We start from the raw sequence: 23,467 nt of genomic DNA, 5'->3' as shown, positions 1-23,467 counted from the left end.
ATATGCTGGTTCAGACAGCAACACAGTCCCTAGAAGATTACTCTCGCCTTGGTCTCAGCAGCCACTGGTGAGAGCAGTCAGTATTATGTGTATAGAAATAAAGTGCCTGGCAATTTTTATCTGTGTGCAATGGACAGAATGTGTTACTACCTTAGCGGATAAGAAAAAATCTCTATCCGAGAGGATGACAGATGGTGTCTGTTGGGCAGAGTATGGAGATGATTGTCGGATCCAAACTCTGTCCTCGTTTATTGCTGATACACTCACTTTGTTTGTTCCTAGTGTTTCTCTCCTTTCCCTTCTTGCATTCTGTTGCTTCACTAACCAACACTCATTGTGATTGGCTAACTACTACTGCTTTTCAGCTGACTTTGCCTTTCTCCAATCAAGATGGGTGCCTTGGGGATGAGGCTCCCTGCTCTCCCTTCTCCCCTTCTCCCAGCTACAAGCTGTCTCCCTCGGGTTCCACACTACCCAACGTCAGCCTTGGAGCAATCGGCACAGGGCTCAACCCCCAAAACTTCGCTGCTAGACAAGTAAGGAGGCCTCTCAAATTTGTAACTGCTGGGCTGCGGCTCGCCTTGGCCCTGGTCTGCAGTTTCTTGCATCATGTGTCTGTCTTGGGAAATTTGTTGATTCCTGAATGCCCAGAATGATATTGGAACACAGGCTTCAGGTCTCAGCCCATGGGACCCCTCTTCTTCATACTTCGGGACATGTGTTTTTGTTTTTTTGCTTTTTTTTTTTTTTTTTTTTTTTTTTAAAATCTGTTTCTTTCGTCTTCTCATTTTTGGTATTAAGTTCACATTTAATAAGTTAACTGCCTAAAGGACATGTTCAGGAGGCTACAGAGGTGCCTTTTATATAATTGGATTTAACAACATATTTGCCATTTTTTTAACTTTAGATCAAATGGCAAATGACACTTTTGAGATCTTTTCAGTTTAATAAAACTATTAATTTAAAAAGTAGCAGCAAAACTATTAGGAATAAATATTCGAGAGTTAACAGTATCTTAAAATCTAGTGCCTTTAAGTCTAAAGTATAACAATCACCCAGAGAAAGGTGACTGGATTTGGATGGCTTGGCTTTGAGGAGTAGTGCTGCCTAACTCTTGTTGTGGGGGCTCCATCCTCTGAGGAAAAACTGTGCCACGGAAACACCCCCGCCCGGCAGCTCTGGCTGCACCTCCCCGTGGTTGCAGACTGGAGGGCCTTCAGAGGTTCTGTTGTGGTTTTGCAGAGAAAACCAGGAACCGGGAGCCAGCATTCCTCGTGACAGTGACTCCAGCAACGGTCCTTCCCTTGTCTTCATTCTGGGGCCCCCTACTTTTACTGTGACTTTCAGCTCAGGGTGTGGTTGGAAGGACCTTTAATGATAACTGGTAGCCATCCTGTTTCTGCAGGCGACGCTGGCAGGTTGGTTAGAGGGTGCCGTGGAGCGGCTCTCACACCACAGGCCTCACACTGCACAGGAGCCTCTCAGAGGCTTCGTGCCTGTGGCCTCAGCACATTTTATAAAGTGGATTACAGTACACGTGTGTTCAGAGTGCTTCTCTCTGAATTGGAAGTCCTAGGTGATTTCTTATTTTCTCTCTTTAATGTTTCCACTGAGGACATGGATAGGTATTACTCATACAAGCACAAGAAACACCTATATCAGTATTTAAGGGGAGCGGCTCTTGTTTTGGGTGAGGTACATAAAATACAAAATGGTCATAACACTCTTGCTGGTGGCCGTGGTGTGCCCAGGACCACATAGTCATCAAGCACGGCTCCTACATGGACTTTAGCTGAGTCACTGTGCCCTGGACCCCAGTCACACTTTCGTCCTGTTCTGATTTGTGGATTGCTGCAGAGCCTGTTGTAGCTGGGCCGGTGTCCATGGTCCACCCAGACATGGTTTCTTCAAACGATTTTCATTTAGACCTAATACACTTTATAATTAGAAAATAAAACCTAAGCTTTTAAATTTATCACCACAGAAGATTGTTGCCTTTGTGTGTAACGTGTATACTTTTCTGAGTTGAGTTACCTGCAGTAACAGCAGGTTTCATGAGCCCTCACACTGAATAGTAAAACTTTAAAAGTAGTTTAATAAGTCACTGTTAACATATACACAAGTCTTTGATGGCGATTTTCTAACTGTAGTGGAAAGAAAACAGATTGGGTCTGTATGGTTGCCATGGACTGCACAATAGTGCCACAGAGCTGCTTCGAGAGAGTGACCAGCTTGTGATGCCAGGGCTCCCTATTAAAAGTAGGAAGGTGTCTTTGGATGGACTGTTGCTGACTTACTTGTTCTATTAGATGTGTCAGGGTGTTCACGTGACCTGAGAGAGACTTGACAGTGAAGACATGAAAGCTTTGGTGGGAGTAGCAAAGTGGGGCTTGGTTTTATAAAAACTTTAAAAAGCAAGCTCCTTTTAATATTGCCTGCCAAAAGCGAGATTGAAATTAATAATCAGCCTCACAAAGGTTTGCATCTGTCAGAACGTGCATTCTGGCCTCCAGGACAGAACTGCCAGCAACGCTGCCACCCAGGGACCAGGCCATGAGCGATTAACATCCAAGAGCAAGATCACTGCTTGGATAGTAAGGTGTGAGTGAGTGCCATCTCATAGAACTTCTTAGTGAGAGAGATCCCTGTTTCCTGGGAATGACCAGCCGCTGAGCCCCTGGCTGCCATGGGCTTGGCATCCCACCTCAGAATGTGGTTAGTAAGATGGAAGAAGCAGGGATACTAGAGTTTCTAGAATTAAAGGTCTTTGCATATTTAAACAACCTTTTGGGAGCTTTAAAATTCGTGGTGGAGCTCTGATTTTCTTTTATGAGATGGACACAGATTTTAATTGCCATTTCTACTTTTATGTTCACAATCACTTTTATTTTTAAGGTTTTTAAGTTCATTAATTTCCCTATAGTAGTCCCTTAATCTGTTTTTGAATCATTAAGCCATCAAGATCTCTTTAGTGTTCTAGAATTTAATGATGCCATTACAAAATTCTTTGAAATCACCGCAATCCCCACGTGTCCAGGGATAAACTGATGGTGACTCCAGTTCTGTGTGCATAGATGTGTCTCGCGGCAGCGGCCAGCTGCCTGCACTGAAGAGGTTCAGGGCGACACTTTCAAGGGTCTGCATGGGTGGGTCATGGGCGTTCACGATGGTGTGCTTTACCTGCAGACCAGGGCTTTTTTTTATTTCTGGGATTACAAGGAGGAGTGATGGAAAACAGCCCTCACAGGGCTGGACAATGAGTTCTGTCAGAGAGGGTGTGCTCTCTGAGAACACAGAGAGAGACTCAGCTGACTCGAATGTGAGATGAAGAAGACTCCCTGCGGAGGGTGACCTGAGCTCAGCCTTACACAGGCTGTGTGTTAGTGGTGCACAAGAGCACCTGGGGGGATGGGGAGAGGGTTACAGCATCAGGGTATCAAATAGGGCTTCTTTGCTAAAAACTTGTCTCGACTAGAAGCAGGTCAGAAAGAAGGGCCCCTTCCAGCCCGCTTTCTTCCAGCTCTGTCCCTGGGACCATCTCTATAGAAGCGTTCCATGAGCTGGTCCTTCAGAAATTAGGGCGTTGGGCTGATTCACTAGACTGGTACTCAGTCATTTGAATGAGAAGTTACAGGTGAGTAATGTTTCACGTGGTGACCCTGTGGGAATTTTCCACTTTCCCTCCCTTTTTTAAGCTAGCTCTGTAACTGATTCAGATTTCCTCATCTGGCAGAGCAGGGTCAGGCAGGTCTGTGACAGGGAGAGGACACTCGTGTCTGGAGTAGGAGCTCTGGGCTAACCCATGACCAAGTGGCACTGGCTTCATGACCAGGCCAACCATGGCAGAGCCGTGTCCGCAGAGTGTCACAGTTGCGTTACTCAACCTGCGCTTTCACTCGGGCCTTTTCAGAGGGATCTCAGGTGATAAGTCTTTAAAAAGAGAGTAGTTAGGATAAATGTTTATATTGCCTGTACCTTTCAATTTAAAGAAAGTTAGTGTTTTTTCTACCTTTTGACTGAACTTAACCCTTTTGGATTGTAGAGTGCTTCAAACTGCAGGGCTGCTGATGATATGACCCGATTTGGGTGATTTTCTAAGCATTCCAAGGTCAGAACTATGCCCTGATTCCATGGAACACAGGATAGGATCCTCCTGAAGGGTAGCAAACCTGAGCTGTTTCTTTTGTACCTCCCCTTGGTTTGCAGAAAGCCTCACCATCACTCTTGTGTTTGCAGGGCGGCAATCACGGTTTGTTTGGAAATAGCACAGCACAATCGAGAGGCCTGCACACCCCAGTGCAGCCACTGAATTCTTCTCCTAATCTCCGGGCGCAAGTGCCTCCCCAGTTTATTTCCCCCCAGGTAAGCAGCTTTATGTCCCCATATCTATACGTGAAGGCCATCCGTCCAAGTGGCTGGCACCCCCAGCCAGCTGGTTTTGTGATCTGGGTGGGGAGTAAGGGTTACAGTCTCAAATGTGAAAAGCTCAGATGCCAAGGAGCATGATTTTTAGCACAAATGATCAGATGGCATTTCCTCATTGTATCCTGCACGCAGGACGTTTCTGCCTGAAAAAGCATGTGATTGTTTTTTTAGATGTCCAAAATACTTTGCTAATATCACATTTATTAATTGCACATAATTAGAATGATTGGATGAATGCTGCTTGCCCTTGAGGATTCATCCGCAGATAAACAGAATTGCCAGGTTCTGGGTTATTTTGAAAAGTTTGCGGTGGTGTACTCACTCTGGGGAGGTCAGAATTCAGAAAGTAGTAGGGATGTCTTCCCAGAGCATCTCTGTTGGGCATGTCCTGTGTGGCCGTGGGGACCTTCTTGGTCCATCTCTTAGTAGGAGATGTGCAGTTACTGGGGTGCAGGTGAGAGGTCTGTACCAGTCTACCACAGAGCTCCCTCGTACCACTATCATAAAACAGGACTGAGGAGCAAACCAGAAGCTGCCATGAGCCCATGTAGGTTCAGTGTGTGACCTCAGTCTCCTCAGAACGTTGCTTTACTGAACTAAGAACAGGAGTTTCAAGGCCATCCCATCCTACAGATGGATGGATTCTTGGGCAGTCCAGCAGGTTGTAAAGGGTCAGGTTTGGGTTTTGAAATATCCTTGAAGGCCAGAACAGAACTTTGACTTCACCCCACCTCTTTCCAAAATATCGTCCTCCAAGAAAATGGTGTTTCTTGATGCTTAGAGCAGAGACCTCAGGGCCAGGTTGGGGTTCCTTATGGTGCACGTCCCGTCCATCTGCAGCGCCCCTGCAAACTGTGTCCAGAGTCTGATCCCTTTTCCTCTGGCTTGGCCCCACAGCCTGCTTCTTTCAGCGCTTGCCTGCCTCTAGTGTTGTCACCCCAAGTCTGATGAGTCCCCCAAAACACACCACCCCTTGTGGTGTGGTAGCCATTAACCACGGGAGCACTTGAAATGTGACTGCAAATAATTTAAATTTCAATAGCCACACCTGGCTGTGGTGACCACCTGGACAATGCAGAGGTAGCAGATGTGTCTGTCAGGGCAGGAAGTTGAGCTCCTGTCACTGCTTTACTGGGAGTCATGCTCCCTCCCTCTCTCACTGAGAAGACAAACCAGCTCTTGACTGTGGTCTCTGAGGCTCTTCCTATACCTGCCCACTCTGGCCTTCTTCAGGCCTCTCCAGCCACTGGGCCCAGCACACCAGACTGAGAATCAGAGTTTAGAACTCCCCAGTGTTAACAGCAAATGACTCCACGTTGATTTCCTTAGAACCTGTGCTTCGGTGCCACCTCCTCAGAGAACCCGTGTGGGGCCACAGTTAGCGCCCTCCTGCCTCTACCCCCAGCAGAGTCAGAACCTCCCCAGTGGAGGTAGATTGGCATCTACTCGCTTCACTACTGACTTCTGAGCGTCTACAAGTGTGCAGGGCACATGTTTTGCGCTCAGTAAGTAGGTGTTGAGTCAGAAAGATGGATTTCAGAATGAAATCCATTGAGAGTAAAATTTTGGGAAAGCTCAGTCCGAGACCCAGAGTGCAAATCTCTTTGTGACAGAGTACTTTGAGAAGGAAAGTACTGTGTTCCATCAAGGAGACTTTGATTTATTTCAATTTTCCCTTCCTTTGTTATTGGATAATAAATCATTAACTATTCACTTAGAAGTAATGCTATAGAGAAATCCTATATGCCTGTCTTTTTTTTTTTTTTTTTAAAGATTTTTTTATTTATTTATACAAGCACTGGGTACAGTCAGAAGCACGGGAGGGCGAGAGAATTCACCAGAGCCAGAGCGGGGAGCAGAGCAGGCAGAAGGACCGAAGTACACTGCTGAGGGGAGCAGCGGGCGGCAGGAGAGGTCTGCGCGCCATGTGGGACCCTCCTCCGGTGGCTGGGGAGCAGCCGGGGATCGAACCGGCGCCGCAGAGGCCGCGGGCAGGTTCGCAACCCAGCGCTCAACTGCTGCGCCACCGGGGAGGCCCCCTATATGCCTGTCTTTTCCCACATTATTTCTCCATTTCGTTGCACAAAATGAAATTTCTGGGTCAAACACATGAACATTTAATGTTTTAGATAAATATAATTTTTTTTATTTCCACCATAACTGCCTCTTAAGGACAGTGGATAATTAATGTAAACATAGGAAAGAGACTGAAAACTCATGTTTCAGATTTGCTGCAAATGTTCCAGGCCCTAGAGGCCTCTCTACCTTGCCTTTTTCCTCCTGTTACTCAGATACTCAGAAAGTAACATATTTGAGCAGACTTTTGTCTTGCTTTTTAATTTGTTGTCATTTTGCACCTGCGATGCTTCATTAAATGCCATATTGACTCCATGTAGAGCTTCATTTTCTCCAACCCAGCTGGAGACCAGAGGGTTTTTAAGCCAGGATAATTAGCGCCCTGCTATGGAAATGTGCAGACCTGCACTTTAATTACTCTGCACCCAGGTACGAACAGCCGTTTGCCAGGAACCTAGTGGTGCGTCTGTCTGGTTCCTTCGTATCCACCAGAGGAGGACAGAACACACACCATCTGGGGAGGGAGAATGAACCAGGTTAGCGGATCTTCAGAGTGTGACCTTTAGTCTTCGTAACCACCCATGTCTGGAACATATGAGATGCTGGCAATTAATGTAATTTAAAGTATAAAAATACCTTGTGATAGCCCTTCTTTTTATAGTCTTTCTGGATCTATCTTCAAACTATTCACTTCATTTTGCCTTTTTTGTGTTTTGTGTGAGGAACTCACTCAGCAATTAGCATCTCTGACTTTCTCACTTGATGTTGTTTCTAGAATTTTTCCACATTGATTTGGGCACTTGAGATTCATTCAGCTTTCTACTACATAAATGGGAACAGCAAAGAGATGCTAACTTACCTTCTGCCACTGCCTACTGTCGGTAGGCGTCTGCATTGTCCCAGGTCTTCCCTGTAAAGAGTGGTACCCACCCCATGGGGTAGAGTTCTGCCGGGCCCTCTTTGTGACTCAGTGGTGGTTTCTTAGCTAATTTGAGTAGCAGGAGGGTTAAGGGAAAGAAGACAGGCTTCTGACAAGAGAGGGCACACATTTTCAGGTCTGGAGAGCATGTGGGTTATGACACCAGCTGACTTGGCCAGTACAACTCTTAAAACTGAACAAAGGAGGGGAGAGAAATAGCTTGGGCAATGGCTATTTATTTTGGAGGCCGGCAGGTTTGGAGACAAAATAAGCAAAGATTTACCGTGAATCATAGAAGCAGCTTTGGAGAGGAAGTCGGAGCCCGTGCTGATGGCCAGGCAGTGTTGGCCTTGCAGAGCTCGGGGACACAGCCACATAGTGAGCCCAGCCTTTCAGTAGCCACATGTAAGAACATAGGAAGACACAGGGGGATGAACTTTATATATTCTGTAACACAATTCTGAATTATCATTTCAACCTATAAGCAATGCTGAACAATTTTTTTTTAAAGATTATTTATACATACAGGAACTGGGGTACAGGCCAGAGGTGTGGGGGGGGGGTGAGAGGATTCACCAGAGATAGTGGCGAACAGAACAGGCAGACTGACTGAAATCCACTGCTGAGGGGAGCAGTGGGTGAAACAAGAGAGGTCTGCTGTGTCATGTGGGTGGCTCCCTGGCCAGGGATCAAACTCGGTGCTGCAGTGGCTGTGGATAGGTTCATAGGTTGCATCCTAACCCCTTGCACCACCAGGGAGGCCCCTGAACAATTATTGTTGAAATGTTTGCTTTTTTTTTTTTTTTTTTTTTTTGGGGGGGGGGAGTACTGAGTGTTTGAAAGCTGGTGTGTATTTTACATGTAAGGCTCATCTCGTTGAACCTGGTCACACTTAGGGGGTATGGTAGCTACACAAGATGAGTATTTAGCAGACCAGCCGGCCCAGGCTGACAAGACACGGTCACTTGTGTTCGCTTCTTTCCTGGGTGGCCCTAGATAGTCAGTGTGTCGCCAAGTGGGCTCCTCCTGGGGCTCTGAAGGAGGGTATAGTCTGTGCCGTTCTGGCAGCCTTCAGCACATGGGCGCCTTGCTGTGCACCCCACCTCTGCTCACTGGTGTTCTTCCTTACGTTATTGTTGTCACTCCTGTCTTGTCCCCTTCTCTGTGTACAGGTTTCCTACCAATGGTCACAGTTACTGGATGAGGGTCCGACCTCATCTTGAACTTACTTGCACCTGTAAAGACTCTGGTTCTGGATAAGGTCATATTCTGAGGTTCCAGGCGGGCATGGATTTTGTGGGGACACTGTTCAACCCAGTGTGACTGCTGCATCACAGCAGTGGGTTTGATTCTGTCTGCACGTGAACTGAGGCTCCAGTGCAGAATGCGGCACAGGGAAGCCCTCTCCCACCCACACCCAAAAACTCAATCTGGGGCACTTGGAACCTTAATTAAACTCGGGGGAAGGAGCAGCAGCGTGACCCAAGGCGATGGGAGAGGATGCAGCTCCAACAGAACTCAGGTGGACACACACAGTGCGTTGCACACATGCTGCACCCACACCAGGGCCCAGAAGTGAGAACAGCAAGTTAGGCATGTTGGTTGGCTGCACGTGGCATTTCTTAGAGGTTCGAGAGGCAGCAGCTGAAAGGACTATGACCTGAAGCCATGGTACTGACTGGTCAAGTGAAAGCGACTCGGACCTGGAAAGAAAAGGAGTTGATGAACCCAGAAAAAGATATTTCTAGACTAGAAATTGTTGAGACAGACACTCCTGCAAATGTGGCAGAGACAGTGGCTCAAAATTACGAGGAAACCAAGGAATTTAACTCTGACTGAGATGCTAAAGAAAGATAAAATGGGAAGACCCAGTGGGCCTGCTGATGAAAGCTTTCCATGACTCAGTGCTTCAAAGGGCGTTTTCTTTGAAAAAGGCGTCTTTCGGAAGAAAATAAGGGCGTTCAAGCCAGGAAGACTTGTAAGAGTCATGGAGGGGGGTCAGAGCACAATATAAGTAAATTACAGCTTACAAAAACATAGACAGATTGAGAGAGCCTTTAGAGTTTGGTTTAGTGCAATTTGTGACTGGGAGGAAACATCATTGCTTTGGGCTATTTGTATACTGCTGAATGATTAAGTGGAAATAAAATTTTCACTGCTTTTGTCTTCTGTTAAGAACAAAGATGTTCAACCAAAAGAATTATGACAGTTTAAATCCTACTACAGAGAAAAGAATTTGTGAGAATTGTAGAGCCCTGCTTGTGATATTTGAGGAACTCTGGGGTCTTCGGTGGGAGTTAAATAATAGCAGCCCCTCTTAGTTCTGCCCAAATTCTGACTGTTTAAGAAAAAAGAGAAGACAGTCTTGGGCAGAGGGGGGAGGGGGGATTAGTGTACCCCCTTCACCACCGAGACAATTGCTATTGGAGAATATGAGCTTCCTGGTATGAATTTCAAATTTACCCCCAACTGCTTGGGATGGGGGGCAGGCCTCCCTGGGGGCCTGCTACCAGGAAGAAAGGGAGCAAGGCCTGGAGTGTTTGATAAAGCTGAATTTCCCCTCAGATCAGAAATGGCAAAGAAGTCTCCCCTACAAGGAAACGAGAAAAAAAAAATTTTTTTCAAACAACTTTTGAAAGAATAAGGAAAGCATCTTAAAGTGTGATAAACTTGGTGCCAATTCCAGGCAAGATTCTAGACTAGATTATCCAAAAAATGGCTTTTGAGCACTTGTAATAAAAAGAATCAATAGTCATTGTTTGCTAACAAGTTTTAATTCATTTCCCTCATTGATCAGCCAACGAGAGAAGTTTCTTGGACTATAAGAATGATTTACTTGGGTAAAAATTAATAGTCATTTCTCCATGCTTACTGATCATCTACTATGTGCCATGCACATAAAAGGTCCTATGATCAAAACATAAATTAATAAAATTTTAAAACCCACCTATTTAAATATTACTTGAGGGAACAAGACATTTGAAAATAGTGTAAATTTGAAGTGACAATAAGCTTTGTGTGTGATTTGGGGTTATGATGTGGACATCAGAGAAACTGAGGTATCTTGGGTATTGTCAGTAAAAGCATGGCTTTACAGAATGGACAGTGATGGCCAGTTCTGCTCGGGTGTGCACGGCTCTAGATGATGACTTTCTGTTCTGGGCTCTGCACTGAGAAACTGAATGAGATACAGGTGAAAGAACTGATCGTATTTAGCCTGAAAATGAGGTGCAAAGTAACTGTGGGCGTTGTCTCAACGTTTGAAGAACCATCCTGTGGAATATTAGGAACATCTATGGCCTGTGTTTGACATGGATTAACCCATAAGGTCTTCACACAACCACTGAAGTTAATATTATTCCAATGTTGGAGATGAGGGAAATGCGGAAAGTCGAACAAGTACCTGGCTCTGAGTCATGCACTTAGAAGTGGCAGACCCAGACAGTCTCCCCTTGAACTAAAAGTTGGCTTGTGCGCGCCTTGCCCCTCCTGGAAGAGGGATTGAGATTTTGTCCGTGCCACCAGCTGACTCGGGGGTTCAGTGAATGAAAATACAGGGGGACTGAGTTCTGCTCAGTTAACACGCCCAGGGCTGAGAGAGGGAGTCCTTTCTGTGTCCTTCGAGGTTCCTGCGGCCTGGCCTCACTCTCGCCTCAAACCCCAGGAGGAGCGAGCTGGCCGTTGCCCCGAGCACCTCAGTTCTGCCTCTGTGCCTGTGAGTGTTTGGTACAGAAAGTCCTGAGTTGAAACTCAGCTTCTCCTATTTATAAGCTAATGTATATTTTCTGTTTATATAACAGAAGTACTTTCTCTTAAACTTATTTATTAGTTTTGCGAGATTCAGTACGTTTTGTTTTCCTGATTGTAAAATTCATAATTTTCATTACAGAAAAATTGGAAAATCTCAGTGAATTTAAAGATATTCAGAAATGAGCATTAACTCTCTGGTGTATTTCTCCAATTGTTTAATACTTGTCATGGGAAAAAACTGATGCTTGCTTTAGGTTTATCAAGATTCTTTTCACAGGAAGAAAAAATTTTTTTTAAATAAATTCTGAAGTTTCTTCTCTTTCTTTTGGCCAGGTTTCTGCCTCAATGCTCAAGCAGTTTCCCAACAGTGGCCTGAATCCAGGTCTCTTCAACGTGGGGCCCCAGTTATCTCCTCAACAAATCGCCATGCTGAGCCAGCTTCCACAGATTCCCCAGTTTCAGTTGGTAAGCAGCAGATTTCCTCCTGGAGCTAAAAGGCTTACTTGCCTTTTTCTTTTTACTTTGATTTGCTTCATTTTATGTGGGTCTAAGGGTTAATACATCAGCTCGGCTGGAGTTAAGTGACCGTAGCTGGGACACAGAGACTTTCCCGGTCTCCCCACGGAGATCTTCCCGACTTGGCCTGGACTTCAGTCAGTCCCCGGGGTTCTGGGCGCCGTCCTAGGGACACCTCTCTCCTGTCCTGCAGGCTTGTCAGCTCCTTCTGCAGCAGCAGCAGCAGCAACAGCTGCTGCAGAACCAGAGGAAGATTTCTCAAGCCGTGCGCCAGCAGCAGGAGCAGCAGGTAGGCGGGGCGGAGGGTCCCTCGGTGCTTCTGTGAGGAGTGCATCTCTCTCACCCATAGCGCTGACCCCGAATCCTGTGGGGTCCAGGAAGCCAGCTTACCCTGTCCCCTTGTCCCCTAAGCTGGCCCGGATGGTGAGCGCTCTCCAGCAGCAGCAACAGCAGCAGCAGCAGCGGCAACCGAGCATGAAGCACTCCCCATCACATCCCGTTGGGCCCAAGCCACATCTGGACAACATGGTGCCCAATGCTCTGAACGTGGGGCTCCCAGACCTTCAAACCAAAGGGCCAATACCTGGATATGGTTCTGGTAAGTGGTCAGTACTGAAACTCTTTTTGGGAAAGTCTACCAGTCATGGCCCTAGCCTCTGGCAAAGCTGGCCCTCGTTTCTTCTAGTAGCTGCACAACATGGGTAAGTATCCCTGTTACAGGTGAGGTATCTAAGTTCTTAGCATCTTCAGTTTCAACAGTTTCCCAAAGCACCGTCCAGTTGGTCAGTAGCAGAGATAGGGTCCCGATACTGGCCTGAAGTGGTCATGCTCCTTGTGAGTGGCCATCTCTTCCCTGCCACTAGGAATTTTTAAGCCAGTTTAGTTGTTTGAACATTCTGCAGTCACTACACATCTATGGTTATGATTTAAAGTAAGCCCATTTGAGGTGTTGATCTCTGCTGAAAAAATGGGGAATTTAGGGGCCTCCCTGGTGGTATAAGGGGTTAAGTCTTATTCAGCACTGTGAAACTATCTGCAGTCACTGCAGCACAAGTTCAATCCCTGACCAGGGAGCTGACCCACATAGCACAGCTGACCTCTCTTGTCTCGTCCACTGCTCCCCTCAGCAGTGTATTTCAGTAGATCTGCCTGTTCTGCTCCCCACTCTGTCTCTGGTGAATCCTCTCATCCCCTGCACCTCTGGCCTATACCCCAGCTCAGTGCCCAGATGCATGGCCACCTGGCAGGAACATTCACAGAACAGTGCCTGCCTGGGGTCACGCTGCATAAATAAATTTTTTAAATGGGGAATGAAAATTACAAAGCATATATAAAATTCTTTTGTATTTAGTATTTTGTTGGATTTAAATAGATTAGCACAAGTAAGGTTATACCTTTGACATTCATCAAGAATTTGTTGGCAGGCCAGTGTGGATGTCTCAGAACTGGGGAACATGGCGTAAGCAGAATCCTGTAGTGAGGCAACAGCAATTTAAAAATAAAAATTTTAAAGGTGCTACATGCCACAGCAGGTGTCTTCTAGAACTGACAGCATTTATATTTTATTTTGGTAAAGAAAATACTGTTCTCTGCAAACTGAAACACAAGTGTTGGGGAGACCTGAAGTCCTAGGGCCAGCATCACCCCAGGCAGGCACTGTGGATCCGCAGGCCTGGGATGATCCTCTTGTCAAGGGTAGAGGTGGAATCATCCATGAGCAAGCAGCATGGCCGATACAGCTCATGTTGGATAAAGACCTAGTTCTTTCCAACTTCCCTGTCCTCCAACCTCATTTCATTTCAGCCACATAGGACAAAAGAAAACAGCTTGAACTTTTTTGAAAACCATTTAATTTGCATTTCCAGCTCATTCCAAGGATTTCTGCTCTTCTCTTCCCATCCCCCACCCCCGCCTTCCCCACCCACCCAAGCAATCACTTGGGCTTGTAAAGTCACTCGCCAGCCATGTGATAGAAACATGCTCTTTACATTATCAGCAACATTTTAAACTTAGGTCAACAAGACCTTCAAAATCATTTGAACTTGATTGATCATGCGTTTCTAAAACTCCCCAACAACCAGGAGAAGCACCGGGAGAAATCCTGACCTGTGCCCACGTGTTGCTGTATTTGCAGTGACTTGTTCTTCCCTCCCTGTTTGATTTGTTCATTTTAATTCCTTATTTCACATTTTCGAGAGTCAGTTTGAAAAAAGCATTAAATACACACTGACCCAAATGCATGGAGGACCCATGAGGCTTACTGTGAGGTGGGTGGGAGGCCTTCCCTTGCGGCTCTGCAACGGGACGCTTCGCCCACCAGAATGCTGCCAGCCCACACCTGAGACTTCCGGGGGCTCGTGGCAAAGTGTACTGACTCTCTTGCTCCTGGGCTGTTCCAGCTTTGGGAGGTGCTTCATTGTAGGCATCTTCTTCACATTGTTCTCAGGTTCTGCCTCGACCTCCATCTACCCCATCCTTGCACGGCCTGTTTCTTCTGAAGCACAGACCTAGTTCTGTGTCTTGGTTGCTTCAAAATTTCTTTTGTCTTTGAGGGGGAAAATGTCCAAGCTCCTAGCCTGACGGCTAAATATCCTGCAGCACAGGACTCTTCATTCCTCCCCCGTCTCCTGCACTCTCCCTCTCGCTTCATCCACAGCCAGCTGAGTGCTGGCGTCACGTGGATCTCCTCCTCGTTCCCTAAAATATGCCTGTCACCACTCAGAACCTTGTGCTTGATTCCGACTTAATCGCGCAGCCACCCTGAACCCAGGATCAAATGTCCCTTCTGCGAAGCCTTCCCTCTCCTGATGCCCTGACCACAGCCTGAAGGCCGCTGTCCTCCCAGGGGTCTAGGCACAGACGTTGGAGACTCCCCGGCCTGACCTTCTAACTGGCCCACGCGGGAGCTGAGGGAAGGCGTCAACACACAGGTGCTCTGAGATGGTCTCAGTTGATTGGCAGTCACACCCATTTCCTGCTTTTACAAAGAGTCACAACATTTTTAGCAAGCAAGAGTATTTTGAATCAAAGTATCTTGTTTCTGAGTAAAGAAACTTCGTGTGATTGGTCTTTTAGTGACTAAAGAGGACATGTGTGAGTCCTGCCAGAACTCTTGGTTACGGGGACCAGACTGCAGAGGAGACACTGACTGTGGTGCTCTGTTTCAGGCTTCAGCTCTGGCGGCATGGACTACGGCATGGTTGGTGGGAAGGAGGCTGGAACCGAGTCTCGCTTTAAACAGTGGACCTCCATGATGGAGGGACTGCCCTCTGTAGCCACACAGGAAGCCAATATGCACAAAAATGGTAAGAGCACACAGCCCGAGCTGGGGTTGTCCAGGCCCTTGGCTGGCCTCCATGAAGTGTCTGTCATGGAGTTATTTTGAAGCACTGGTCTTGAGCTTTTTCTGGATTCTTTCTTCTCACTCTTATGATCATCTCTGAGAGGATGATTGGGATTGTGTTGTGTGAATTTCAGATGATAGAAAACTTCAAGTGCTGGTTTCCAATATGGGAGCGAGATTTTCCACCTGCAGTGGGATTGAGGGGAATAATAGTGAACTCGTGTACCCATTAGACTGAAACCCTGATAAACTGACCAAGAGACAAAAATCTAGGTTTTGAGGTTTTTTTTGAGGCACAGGAAATCACAAATACATAGCACATTGATTATTTGAGCCCTTTCCAAAAGATAATAAGTCAATCCATGAGATTGGAACTTTCCACGACGCTTTCTTGTCATTCTTGCAAGATGGCCGGTGAGGCATTGCAGGCCGGGTTGTGGCTCGGCCCTTCATGTCTTCAACTCACTGTGAGAGGCCTCCGTTTCCCGGCACAGATCTAAGGTCTCTGACTCCTTCCTTCAGCTGGGTGTCAGCATTTGTTTCATTAGCCAGTAACTCACTCGCCCTCTTTAGCGTGTCCGTCCAGGAGGCTGGTGCGGTGGCCGCCGAGAGCTCTCTGCTGCTGTCCCTAAGCATTGTCATCTGATTTCATGCCACCAGATCAAAAATGGCTTATTGAAAATGGGTCCCCTTGTCCCCAGAGACGAACGAGGTGTGTGACAATATAGAATGGCATGCGAGAGGACATTTCAAGGGGAAAACATCCTCTTGCCTTTTTCTTTTTTTCTTTTTTTTTAAGATTTATTTATTTATTTATACAAGCACTGGGTACAGTCAGAAGCGCGGGAGGGTGAGAGGATTCACCAGAGCCAGAGTGGGGAGCAGAACAGGCAGAAGGACCGAAGTACACTGCTGAGGGGAGCAGTGGGCACGGCAAAAGAGGTCTGTGTGCCATGTGGGACCCTTGCCGGCAGCCGGGAATCGAACCGGTGCTGCAGAGGCTGCAGGCAGCTTCGCAGCCCAGTGCTCAACCACTGCACCACTGGGGAGGCCCCCTCTTGCCTTTTTTGAGTGTAAAGACAGTGTTTCCTGATTCCCTTGCAGCCCCTCAATCACGGGCCTTTCACCCCCAAGGACCCCATGGCAGACGCACGTCAGAAAACCAGCACCTCCCAGCTGAGCATGGCAGGCTTGGGCCTGCTCCTGTGTTTTAGTCAGTATTGCCACAAATACTGGAAATTATTTTATCTCTTCAGGAACAACATCCTAAAAGCACATCGAGTGATAGGACACGGCACATAATTATTGGAGGGATAGTAAGTCGTATCTCACAGGTTACTCAAAGTAAAGCGCTTTTTTTTTTCTTTCTTTAACTTTAAGGAAGTTTCAACTTTTTAATTTTCTTCCTGCCTCCGTGGCAATTAAATGCACGAAGGGGGGCCAACAGAAGTGTCACAGAGCTCCCGGGAAAGCAGCTACAAAGGACTCGCTGTTAGTGTGAGGCCACGGCCAGCACTGCGGGCTCCATGCTGGTTCATGCTGGCTCAGGCCCCGGACAGGAATTCCATCTCACTGCTCTGGAATTGAAAGCAATTGCAGATGCTTTTATTTTTTTCTCTCCATGGATGACCTCTGTTTACACAGCTTCTTCCAGCTAAGTCGAGCCTGACCAGCCCTGAAGAACCTTGGTGTCAGCTCAGATGTGCCCTGAATTGTTTAGCAAGTTTCCATCTCACACTCCCGAGTGGTTAGTAGAGAAACTTGGAGGATAGTGGTAGGATTCATAACTGATGAAAGTTCTGTTCATTTCATAAGACTGGCATTTCAGAAGGAACGTTCGAGAGTGGGGGCAGTGCTGCATGCAAGAGGGAGTAACTGTGCTCGGGAGGGTGGGGTGAACTGCGTGTGGTCGTCCTGCCAACTACATCCTGCAGTTACTTTCTGAATCTTAAGTGAGCCCTCAAGTCCAGTGTGCTTTTTCTCGCTTTTACTCCACATGATTCAAAATACTGTGCTTATTCCCGCTCCTCTGAATAACAGTATCAACTTCTGTTCATCAAGTTCTGTTCAACTTCTGTTCTGGATGTGAATTCATTCCCTCCCTCTTTTCTCAGGCGCTATAGTGGCCCCCGGTAAGGCCCGAGGAGGGTCACCATACAACCAGTTTGACATCATCCCGGGTGACACGCTGGGTGGCCATACGGGTCCTGCTGGTGATAGCTGGTTACCTGCCAAATCTCCACCAACAAATAAAATTGGAAGTAAATCCAGCAATGCCAGTTGGCCTCCAGGTACTGTCCAGGAAATGCTTTTTCTGGGATATTATGTGATTTTCAGTTGTAATTCTGGGGTCTAGATAGATTCGAGGTGCTCATTTTCATATTTCATTCAGTCATTATTTTTTTTTTTTAAGATTTATTTTTATTTATTTATACAAGCACTGGGTACAGTCAGAAGCACTGGAGGGTAAGAGAATTCACCAGAGCCAGAGTGGGGAGCAGAGCAGGCAGAAGGACCGAAGTACACTGCTGAGGGGAGCAGCGGGCGGCAGGAGAGGTCTGCGTGCCATGTGGGACCCTCCTCCGGTGGCCGGGGAGCAGCCGGGGATCGAACCGGCGCCGCAGAGGCCGCAGGCAGCTTCGCAAGCTGGCGCTCAACCGCTGCGCCACCGGGGAGGCCCTCAGTCATTATTTTTGATAAAGATACTAAGCATGTGCTGTGCCTAGGGGGATAGAGCATTTTCACTAGGTCGGGCCTCAGCTCTGTGGAGGTCAGTCGGGAGGAAAGGTCAGCTACCATGTGGGAATCTACAAAGACACAGATAAGCCCAGGAAGTCACAGGAACATGATGTGACATAAAGAAGGTGACGCCAGAGCCAGGACTTGGCCATCATTCATGTGCGGGGTGCCTTGCAACCTGGTTCTTGTGATTCGTCCGCTTAATGTACTGATATATTTACTAAGTATTTAGCATCAGTGAGGTTGCAGGTGGGCAGCAGTGTGTGCAGTTAGAGTGTTTCTCTCTTTTTATTTTCGCATAAGAGATTTTCAGAGGTGAAAAAGTAAATATTTATTGAAGCAAAAATAAAGGATTTGGTGTGTATCCTCTTAGACCTTTTCTATGTAGATGTATCTGTGACAGGAAATACGTGGTTCATTCAGGTCAGATCATGCAAGTACATGTTGGTCACATAAATCCTTCCTGCTCTTCCTCATCATGATGAGGAAAATAAAGTCTGAATGTCACACGGAGCTTTAAGTCGGATTTAAATTGAGCCAGATTCTGCCGCTGCTTGTCACGGACATCCCACATGGTCATGTCCATTTGCTGTTTGTGTTTTGTTTTCTTTCGGGCATCTGAACCATTTTCCGGGGATAAGTGAGAGAGATCATGATCGCCAACCCAGACTTTCTCCCAGTTCTTGTCCTGGATGCCTGGACAGTGCTCAGGACACCAGGCTACACTTCCCTGCCTGAGTTTCTCCAGGAGCAGGGCCTAGGCCAGGGCCTGGAGAGCCTTAGGCCTCAAGTTCACAGTCACGGGCAGACAGAGGTCGAGCCGAGTTGTTTGTTTTATGATGAAAATCCAAAATAAAACACATTTCAACTTCACGAATCTATTTCTTATATCAAAAAATGATGACTGTCATTTATTTGAACAGCTCCCACCTCTAAAGTTTGCTCTTCTTGTCTCAGAATTCCAACCAGGAGTGCCATGGAAAGGTATCCAAAACATCGACCCTGAATCTGACCCCTACGTCACCCCAGGAAGTGTGCTGGGGGGTACCGCCACATCTCCCATTGTAGATACTGACCACCAACTTCTGCGGGATAACACCACAGGTGAGCTGGTGGGGCACCTCTAGGTTCAGCGAATAACGCTCGGCATTTTCATATTTGTTCAATGGGGTTCAATTTGTACTTGATAGTGCCTCATAACCAGAAAATACAAGAATGTGCCATTTAGTTACTTAATCTTTAGATATATTTTGTTCTCCCTTTCATTAAATAAATGTTTCCAGGTTTCACTGGTTATACTGAGATTTATCTACAATATTCTCATCTTTATTTGTCACCCAAAGGGTCTAATTCTTCCCTCAACACCTCGCTGCCTTCACCTGGTGCCTGGCCCTACAGTGCCTCTGACAACTCCTTTACCAACGTTCATAGCACTTCAGGTACGCACGACCTGCTTCCTTCCCTTCCCACTTTCCCTTGTACAAGGCACATTGGTGTGATTCTTAAGGAATACTTCACTGACACTGCCTTGCTCACCTCAGCTCTCAGCTGGAGGCTGACTCCTCACGTTGGCTGTGTCCTGGAGTAGCCTCCAGTCTCAGGCTCCAGGCCAGGTGGGTGGTGGCATCACTCAGAGCTGTCCAAAGGCAGAGATTATATTCTAATGACAAATGCTCTCTCTTCGCCGGTCTTCTAAGAGAATCCAGGGCCATGGGAAGAAGCAGTTAAAGCCACAGTTATCACTAAGGCAGGGAGTTATATAGCTCGTTTTTCTCTAAAAATCATTCTACGTATAGACAGAGACTTAAGGGCAGATGGCCAAAGGGAAGAAAGGAAACCGTGATTAATCCTACCAGCAACACCTGTTGTGTTCCTTGTACCTTTTTGGGAAGACAGTAGGGGATGGAGAAATTAATGGAAATGATAAAGTCTTTAAAGTCGCTTAACACAGTGCCTTAGGGATTAGCAGACAAATCACTAGTAATTGGCACCTTGGTTTTACAAAACTTGGATGTTGAGCCAGTCAGGTCTTTATGGCTTCTGTTCTCTGTCCAGCCAAAGGCAAATAAAACCCCCAGCTGCCTGCTGCGACCCTGCAGGTTCCTGGCCCTACCAGTTGTCCTCCCACCTCTGTCTCTCAGCAGCAAAGGGCCCTGCAGACCGGGCAGCTGAACCTTGGCACAAGTGCTTCTCCTGCCTTCACCAGCCTCTCTGGGAGATCCTGGTATTATCCCCATTTTGCAGACGAAGAAACAGATTCAAAGATACAATAGAATTTGCCTTGGGTCTGAGCGAGAGTGTAAAGGAGCCACTTGCTAGTTCAGATTTCCAGCCACAGCACTGCATCATGCTTTTCGAGGCTGCCCTCTTTTGCATAGTCTCTTTTTCATGTTACATTTTCATTCCTGTAATTGCCCGTATCTCAGGCTGAGTTGGGTATTCTCTCTTTACGTTGGACATGACCTGAGAAATGATCCAAGAGCCAGCCCAGACTGGGTGCATTCTCCCAACCCCCCAGATCATCTTTCCCTCTTCGCTAAATTCTTTTTCTTATGGAGGCTCCCATGTGCCACCCAGTTCGGAATCTCCTTAATTTCTCGCCCTCACCTGTCTTTCCCACTCCTGGCCGGGGCAGACGTGACATCTCCTGGGACGCTTATTCTGCAGTCAGAGCTCTCATGCCCATTTCTTCTGCCCTGTCCTATTTGCTGCCTACCTAGTTTAGACCCTGCTTCCAACAGTACAGGCTGCACATCCTACAGCAACTCCTGGAGGCAGAGAGCACTGTCAGCATTAGTCAGGAGGCTACTTTGTGGCCTCCTTTACCCAAGTCTGCCCCTGAGAAATGTTTGCCGTTCTGCCCAAATTGGGGGGAGGGATGACGTGTTTGGTACAGAGAGAATGTCAGCTGAACCCTGGTTTATATTTTCTTGTCACTGTGAGTCCATCCGTTTACATAAATCCTCTAAGCCCTGTCTTTGCAAAGCCCTTTGCCCACCACCGCCTGTCTGTCTCCTCTGTGCGCTGAACAGACTCGTGGCGTTGCCGGGGGTTACTGCTTCTGTTGTGTGTCTGTGCTGTCTTCCATCTGAACTTGAAGTTCTCGGGAATTGCAGTGGTTGTTACCCACAGCTGATGTGGTGCCTTAAATATAGCAAGCCCTTAGTCGACATTAGACTCTTTTTATTATGATGATGATGACTGATGATGAAATACCTGTTTGAATGTTGATACTTAGTGTTCTGAACCAAGAAAAATATAATTTTTTAGTGTACTTTCCATTTAGCTGAGTATCTGTAGAATTCTGTAGTTCCCCCACATTCCCACACTGCTCTGCCTGCAGGACTGGCGACATCGGGGACTTGTCCATCAGCTTGGCTTGCCTTTTAGGTCATTCGCTAAGAAAACAGCAGAGGATTCATTGTCGTCTTAACTTTATAATTCATGTGTTCACTTGTCCATTCAGAGTAATAGTCATTGAAAATTTCATATTTAATAAGTCCAAGGAACAATATTATTTTGTACTGTTACTCTCATATGTACTGACCGTTTTTAGAAAATAAGCTGTGTGCGTGCACATGGAATCTGTATGTATGTTGACAAAAGGTATCCTCCATCCTTACTTTCTTCATTTTCTCTTCTTACAGCAAAGTTCCCTGATTACAAATCGACATGGTCCCCAGATCCCATAGGACACAACCCCACTCATCTCTCCAACAAGATGTGGAAAAACCATATTTCCTCAAGGAACACTACACCGCTGCCCCGCCCGCCTCCTGGTCTGACCAACCCCAAACCGTCATCTCCCTGGAGCAGCACAGCACCCCGATCCGTCAGAGGGTGGGGGACACAGGACTCGCGGCTTGCCTCAGGTGAGGAGGGGCCAACCAGTGGCCCGTCACTGTTGAAATTCGGGCTTTGGAGATATGATGACGCCCTCAGGGGACAGGGTCCTGGGTGTCCCGTGGAGACAGGGAGTCTAGAGTGGGAGACTGCAGGCAGCACAGGTGGAGCTCCTGGGTGGATGGAGTCAGAAGGACAAACGGCAGAGCGAGCACTGGGAGTGTTGCCTTCAAATAAGGCCCGAGTGCAGAGGGTCGAGGCCAGGAGAGAGCTGCTCCTGGGGGAATTGGAAAGGAGAAAGAACAGCTTGTAAAAGCAGCAGAGAAACAGGGCCGAGCAAGAATGCTCTTTGTATGGCTTTCTTAAGCTTTCAGTTGCCTCCCTAACCGTGTTTCTGGTTGCTTACAGCCTCTACCTGGAGCGATGGTGGTTCGGTTCGTCCTAGTTACTGGCTGGTTCTTCACAATCTCACTCCACAGGTAATCGTGCTTTCTCTAGTGAGGACTTCACTGTCCTGAATGAGGGAGGTCACAGGTGGGAGAGCTCTCTTCTTGCCTGGTCACCTCAGAGGCCCAGCCTGCCTCTGAGGGGTGCTAGCCACTCAGCTTCGTGCTGCTCTCAAGGTGATGTCAGCCCAGGTGTTCAGAGACTGGTGAGAGCAACGGGATTACCTGGTGAATCCTGCTGGGTAGAGACATTGCTGTGTAGACCTGCAGTCAGATCTGGAACAAATGGAAAGGGATGTTTTGTTGTTTTAGTCAGACACAAAGCAGTCACTTGTTTCTTGTGGGAGCTGTCCAGTGTGACTTGGGGCTCTGTGAACCTTATTTATGCTTCAGAAAGAGCCTCTCCAGCGGAAGGAGGATGTCCACTCTATGGCTCACAGGCCGCAAGGTCACTCGCAGCTTTTCCTCTCTGACCCTCTTCTGTGTAGATGGTGTCACTAATTTGCTCTCACCAAACGTGTCCCGGGTTGTTTTGACAGTGGTGGGCTTTGCTATATCACCACCCATGCCCCCTTCACCTGGGCTGCTTGATGACAGACTTACGCACAGGGGCATCACATGGACACTCAGATGAGTTAAATGAAACCATCAAAACAGCCTGTGACCTTCACCTGAGCCTGACAGCGCATGCCTTACAGCACCTTGTTAAAAGGAGTCAATTATGCCTCCCTTCCTTTGACACATGGAATGAATTGTCTAGCTTTTAATTCATGAATAGATTCCTGCACGTTTTACTAAGCCAGCCTTTTCCAGAGTGTTCCCAAGGGATATTAATAGGTCTCTGGCCTAATATGTTTGGAATATATACTTGATTAAATAAAATTAAGCAGGTTTCTTCGTTATGAGGCCATCCTTAGACCCTTTAATATGCTAACATGCATTATGATTCTCTGTGGGGAGATAGAGCTTCTCCTCAAATTGGTTTGCCCAGTGAACCCATTTGTGGGTGTAATCCACAAATCCAGGACTCATATTTCAAGGTACATGTTAAGGTAAGAGTTTCCTAAACACAGTTAACACAAAGAAGAGTCTGAATCCCCTCTCAGTTTCTATATCTAATCAATTCAACTAAAGTCCCCAGGTAATTTATTTAGCTAATAGTTGAGTGAAGTTTGGATATTTTATATAACTACTCTCAAAATTTGATATTCCTTGTTTCTAAGAGCTGTCAGACCTTGTGGTAAGAATGACCTGGTTAGGATAGCAACTAGGGATACCTTGTGTTGAAGGAGTCCAGGCCAGCTAACTAGCTGATCACTTCTGCCTTACTATGTGACAGTAGCAGGTACATGTGTCTATGTATGTAAAAGGAATATGGGGGTTGCCTGTGTATTAGAAAAAAATCATGAA

At 46.9% G+C, this 23,467-nt stretch overlaps 1 protein-coding gene across 6 annotated transcripts in view; it reads left to right on the top strand.

The window, feature by feature from the left end:
* The window catches only part of TNRC6B (trinucleotide repeat containing adaptor 6B), a 212,866-nt gene that overhangs the window by 175,394 nt on the left and 14,005 nt on the right, over positions 1-23,467 (top strand). For all 6 annotated transcript variants that reach the window (XM_054696023.1, XM_037513513.2, XM_037513516.2 and 3 more), the window contains 10 exons: positions 4,237-4,362; positions 11,504-11,635; positions 11,880-11,975; positions 12,098-12,284; positions 14,854-14,991; positions 17,144-17,320; positions 18,726-18,872; positions 19,112-19,207; positions 21,416-21,640; positions 22,020-22,090. In XM_054696023.1, the coding sequence (XP_054551998.1) occupies positions 4,237-4,362; positions 11,504-11,635; positions 11,880-11,975; positions 12,098-12,284; positions 14,854-14,991; positions 17,144-17,320; positions 18,726-18,872; positions 19,112-19,207; positions 21,416-21,640; positions 22,020-22,090 (1,395 nt within the window). The remainder of the gene's footprint in view (positions 1-4,236; positions 4,363-11,503; positions 11,636-11,879; positions 11,976-12,097; positions 12,285-14,853; positions 14,992-17,143; positions 17,321-18,725; positions 18,873-19,111; positions 19,208-21,415; positions 21,641-22,019; positions 22,091-23,467) is intronic.

Source organism: Talpa occidentalis, unplaced genomic scaffold, assembly GCF_014898055.3.
Source record: "Talpa occidentalis isolate TD23 unplaced genomic scaffold, MPIMG_talOcc4v2.1 talOcc4.16, whole genome shotgun sequence".
Taxonomy (NCBI): domain Eukaryota; kingdom Metazoa; phylum Chordata; class Mammalia; order Eulipotyphla; family Talpidae; genus Talpa; species Talpa occidentalis.
This window is presented reverse-complemented; position numbering and strand designations above follow the sequence as displayed.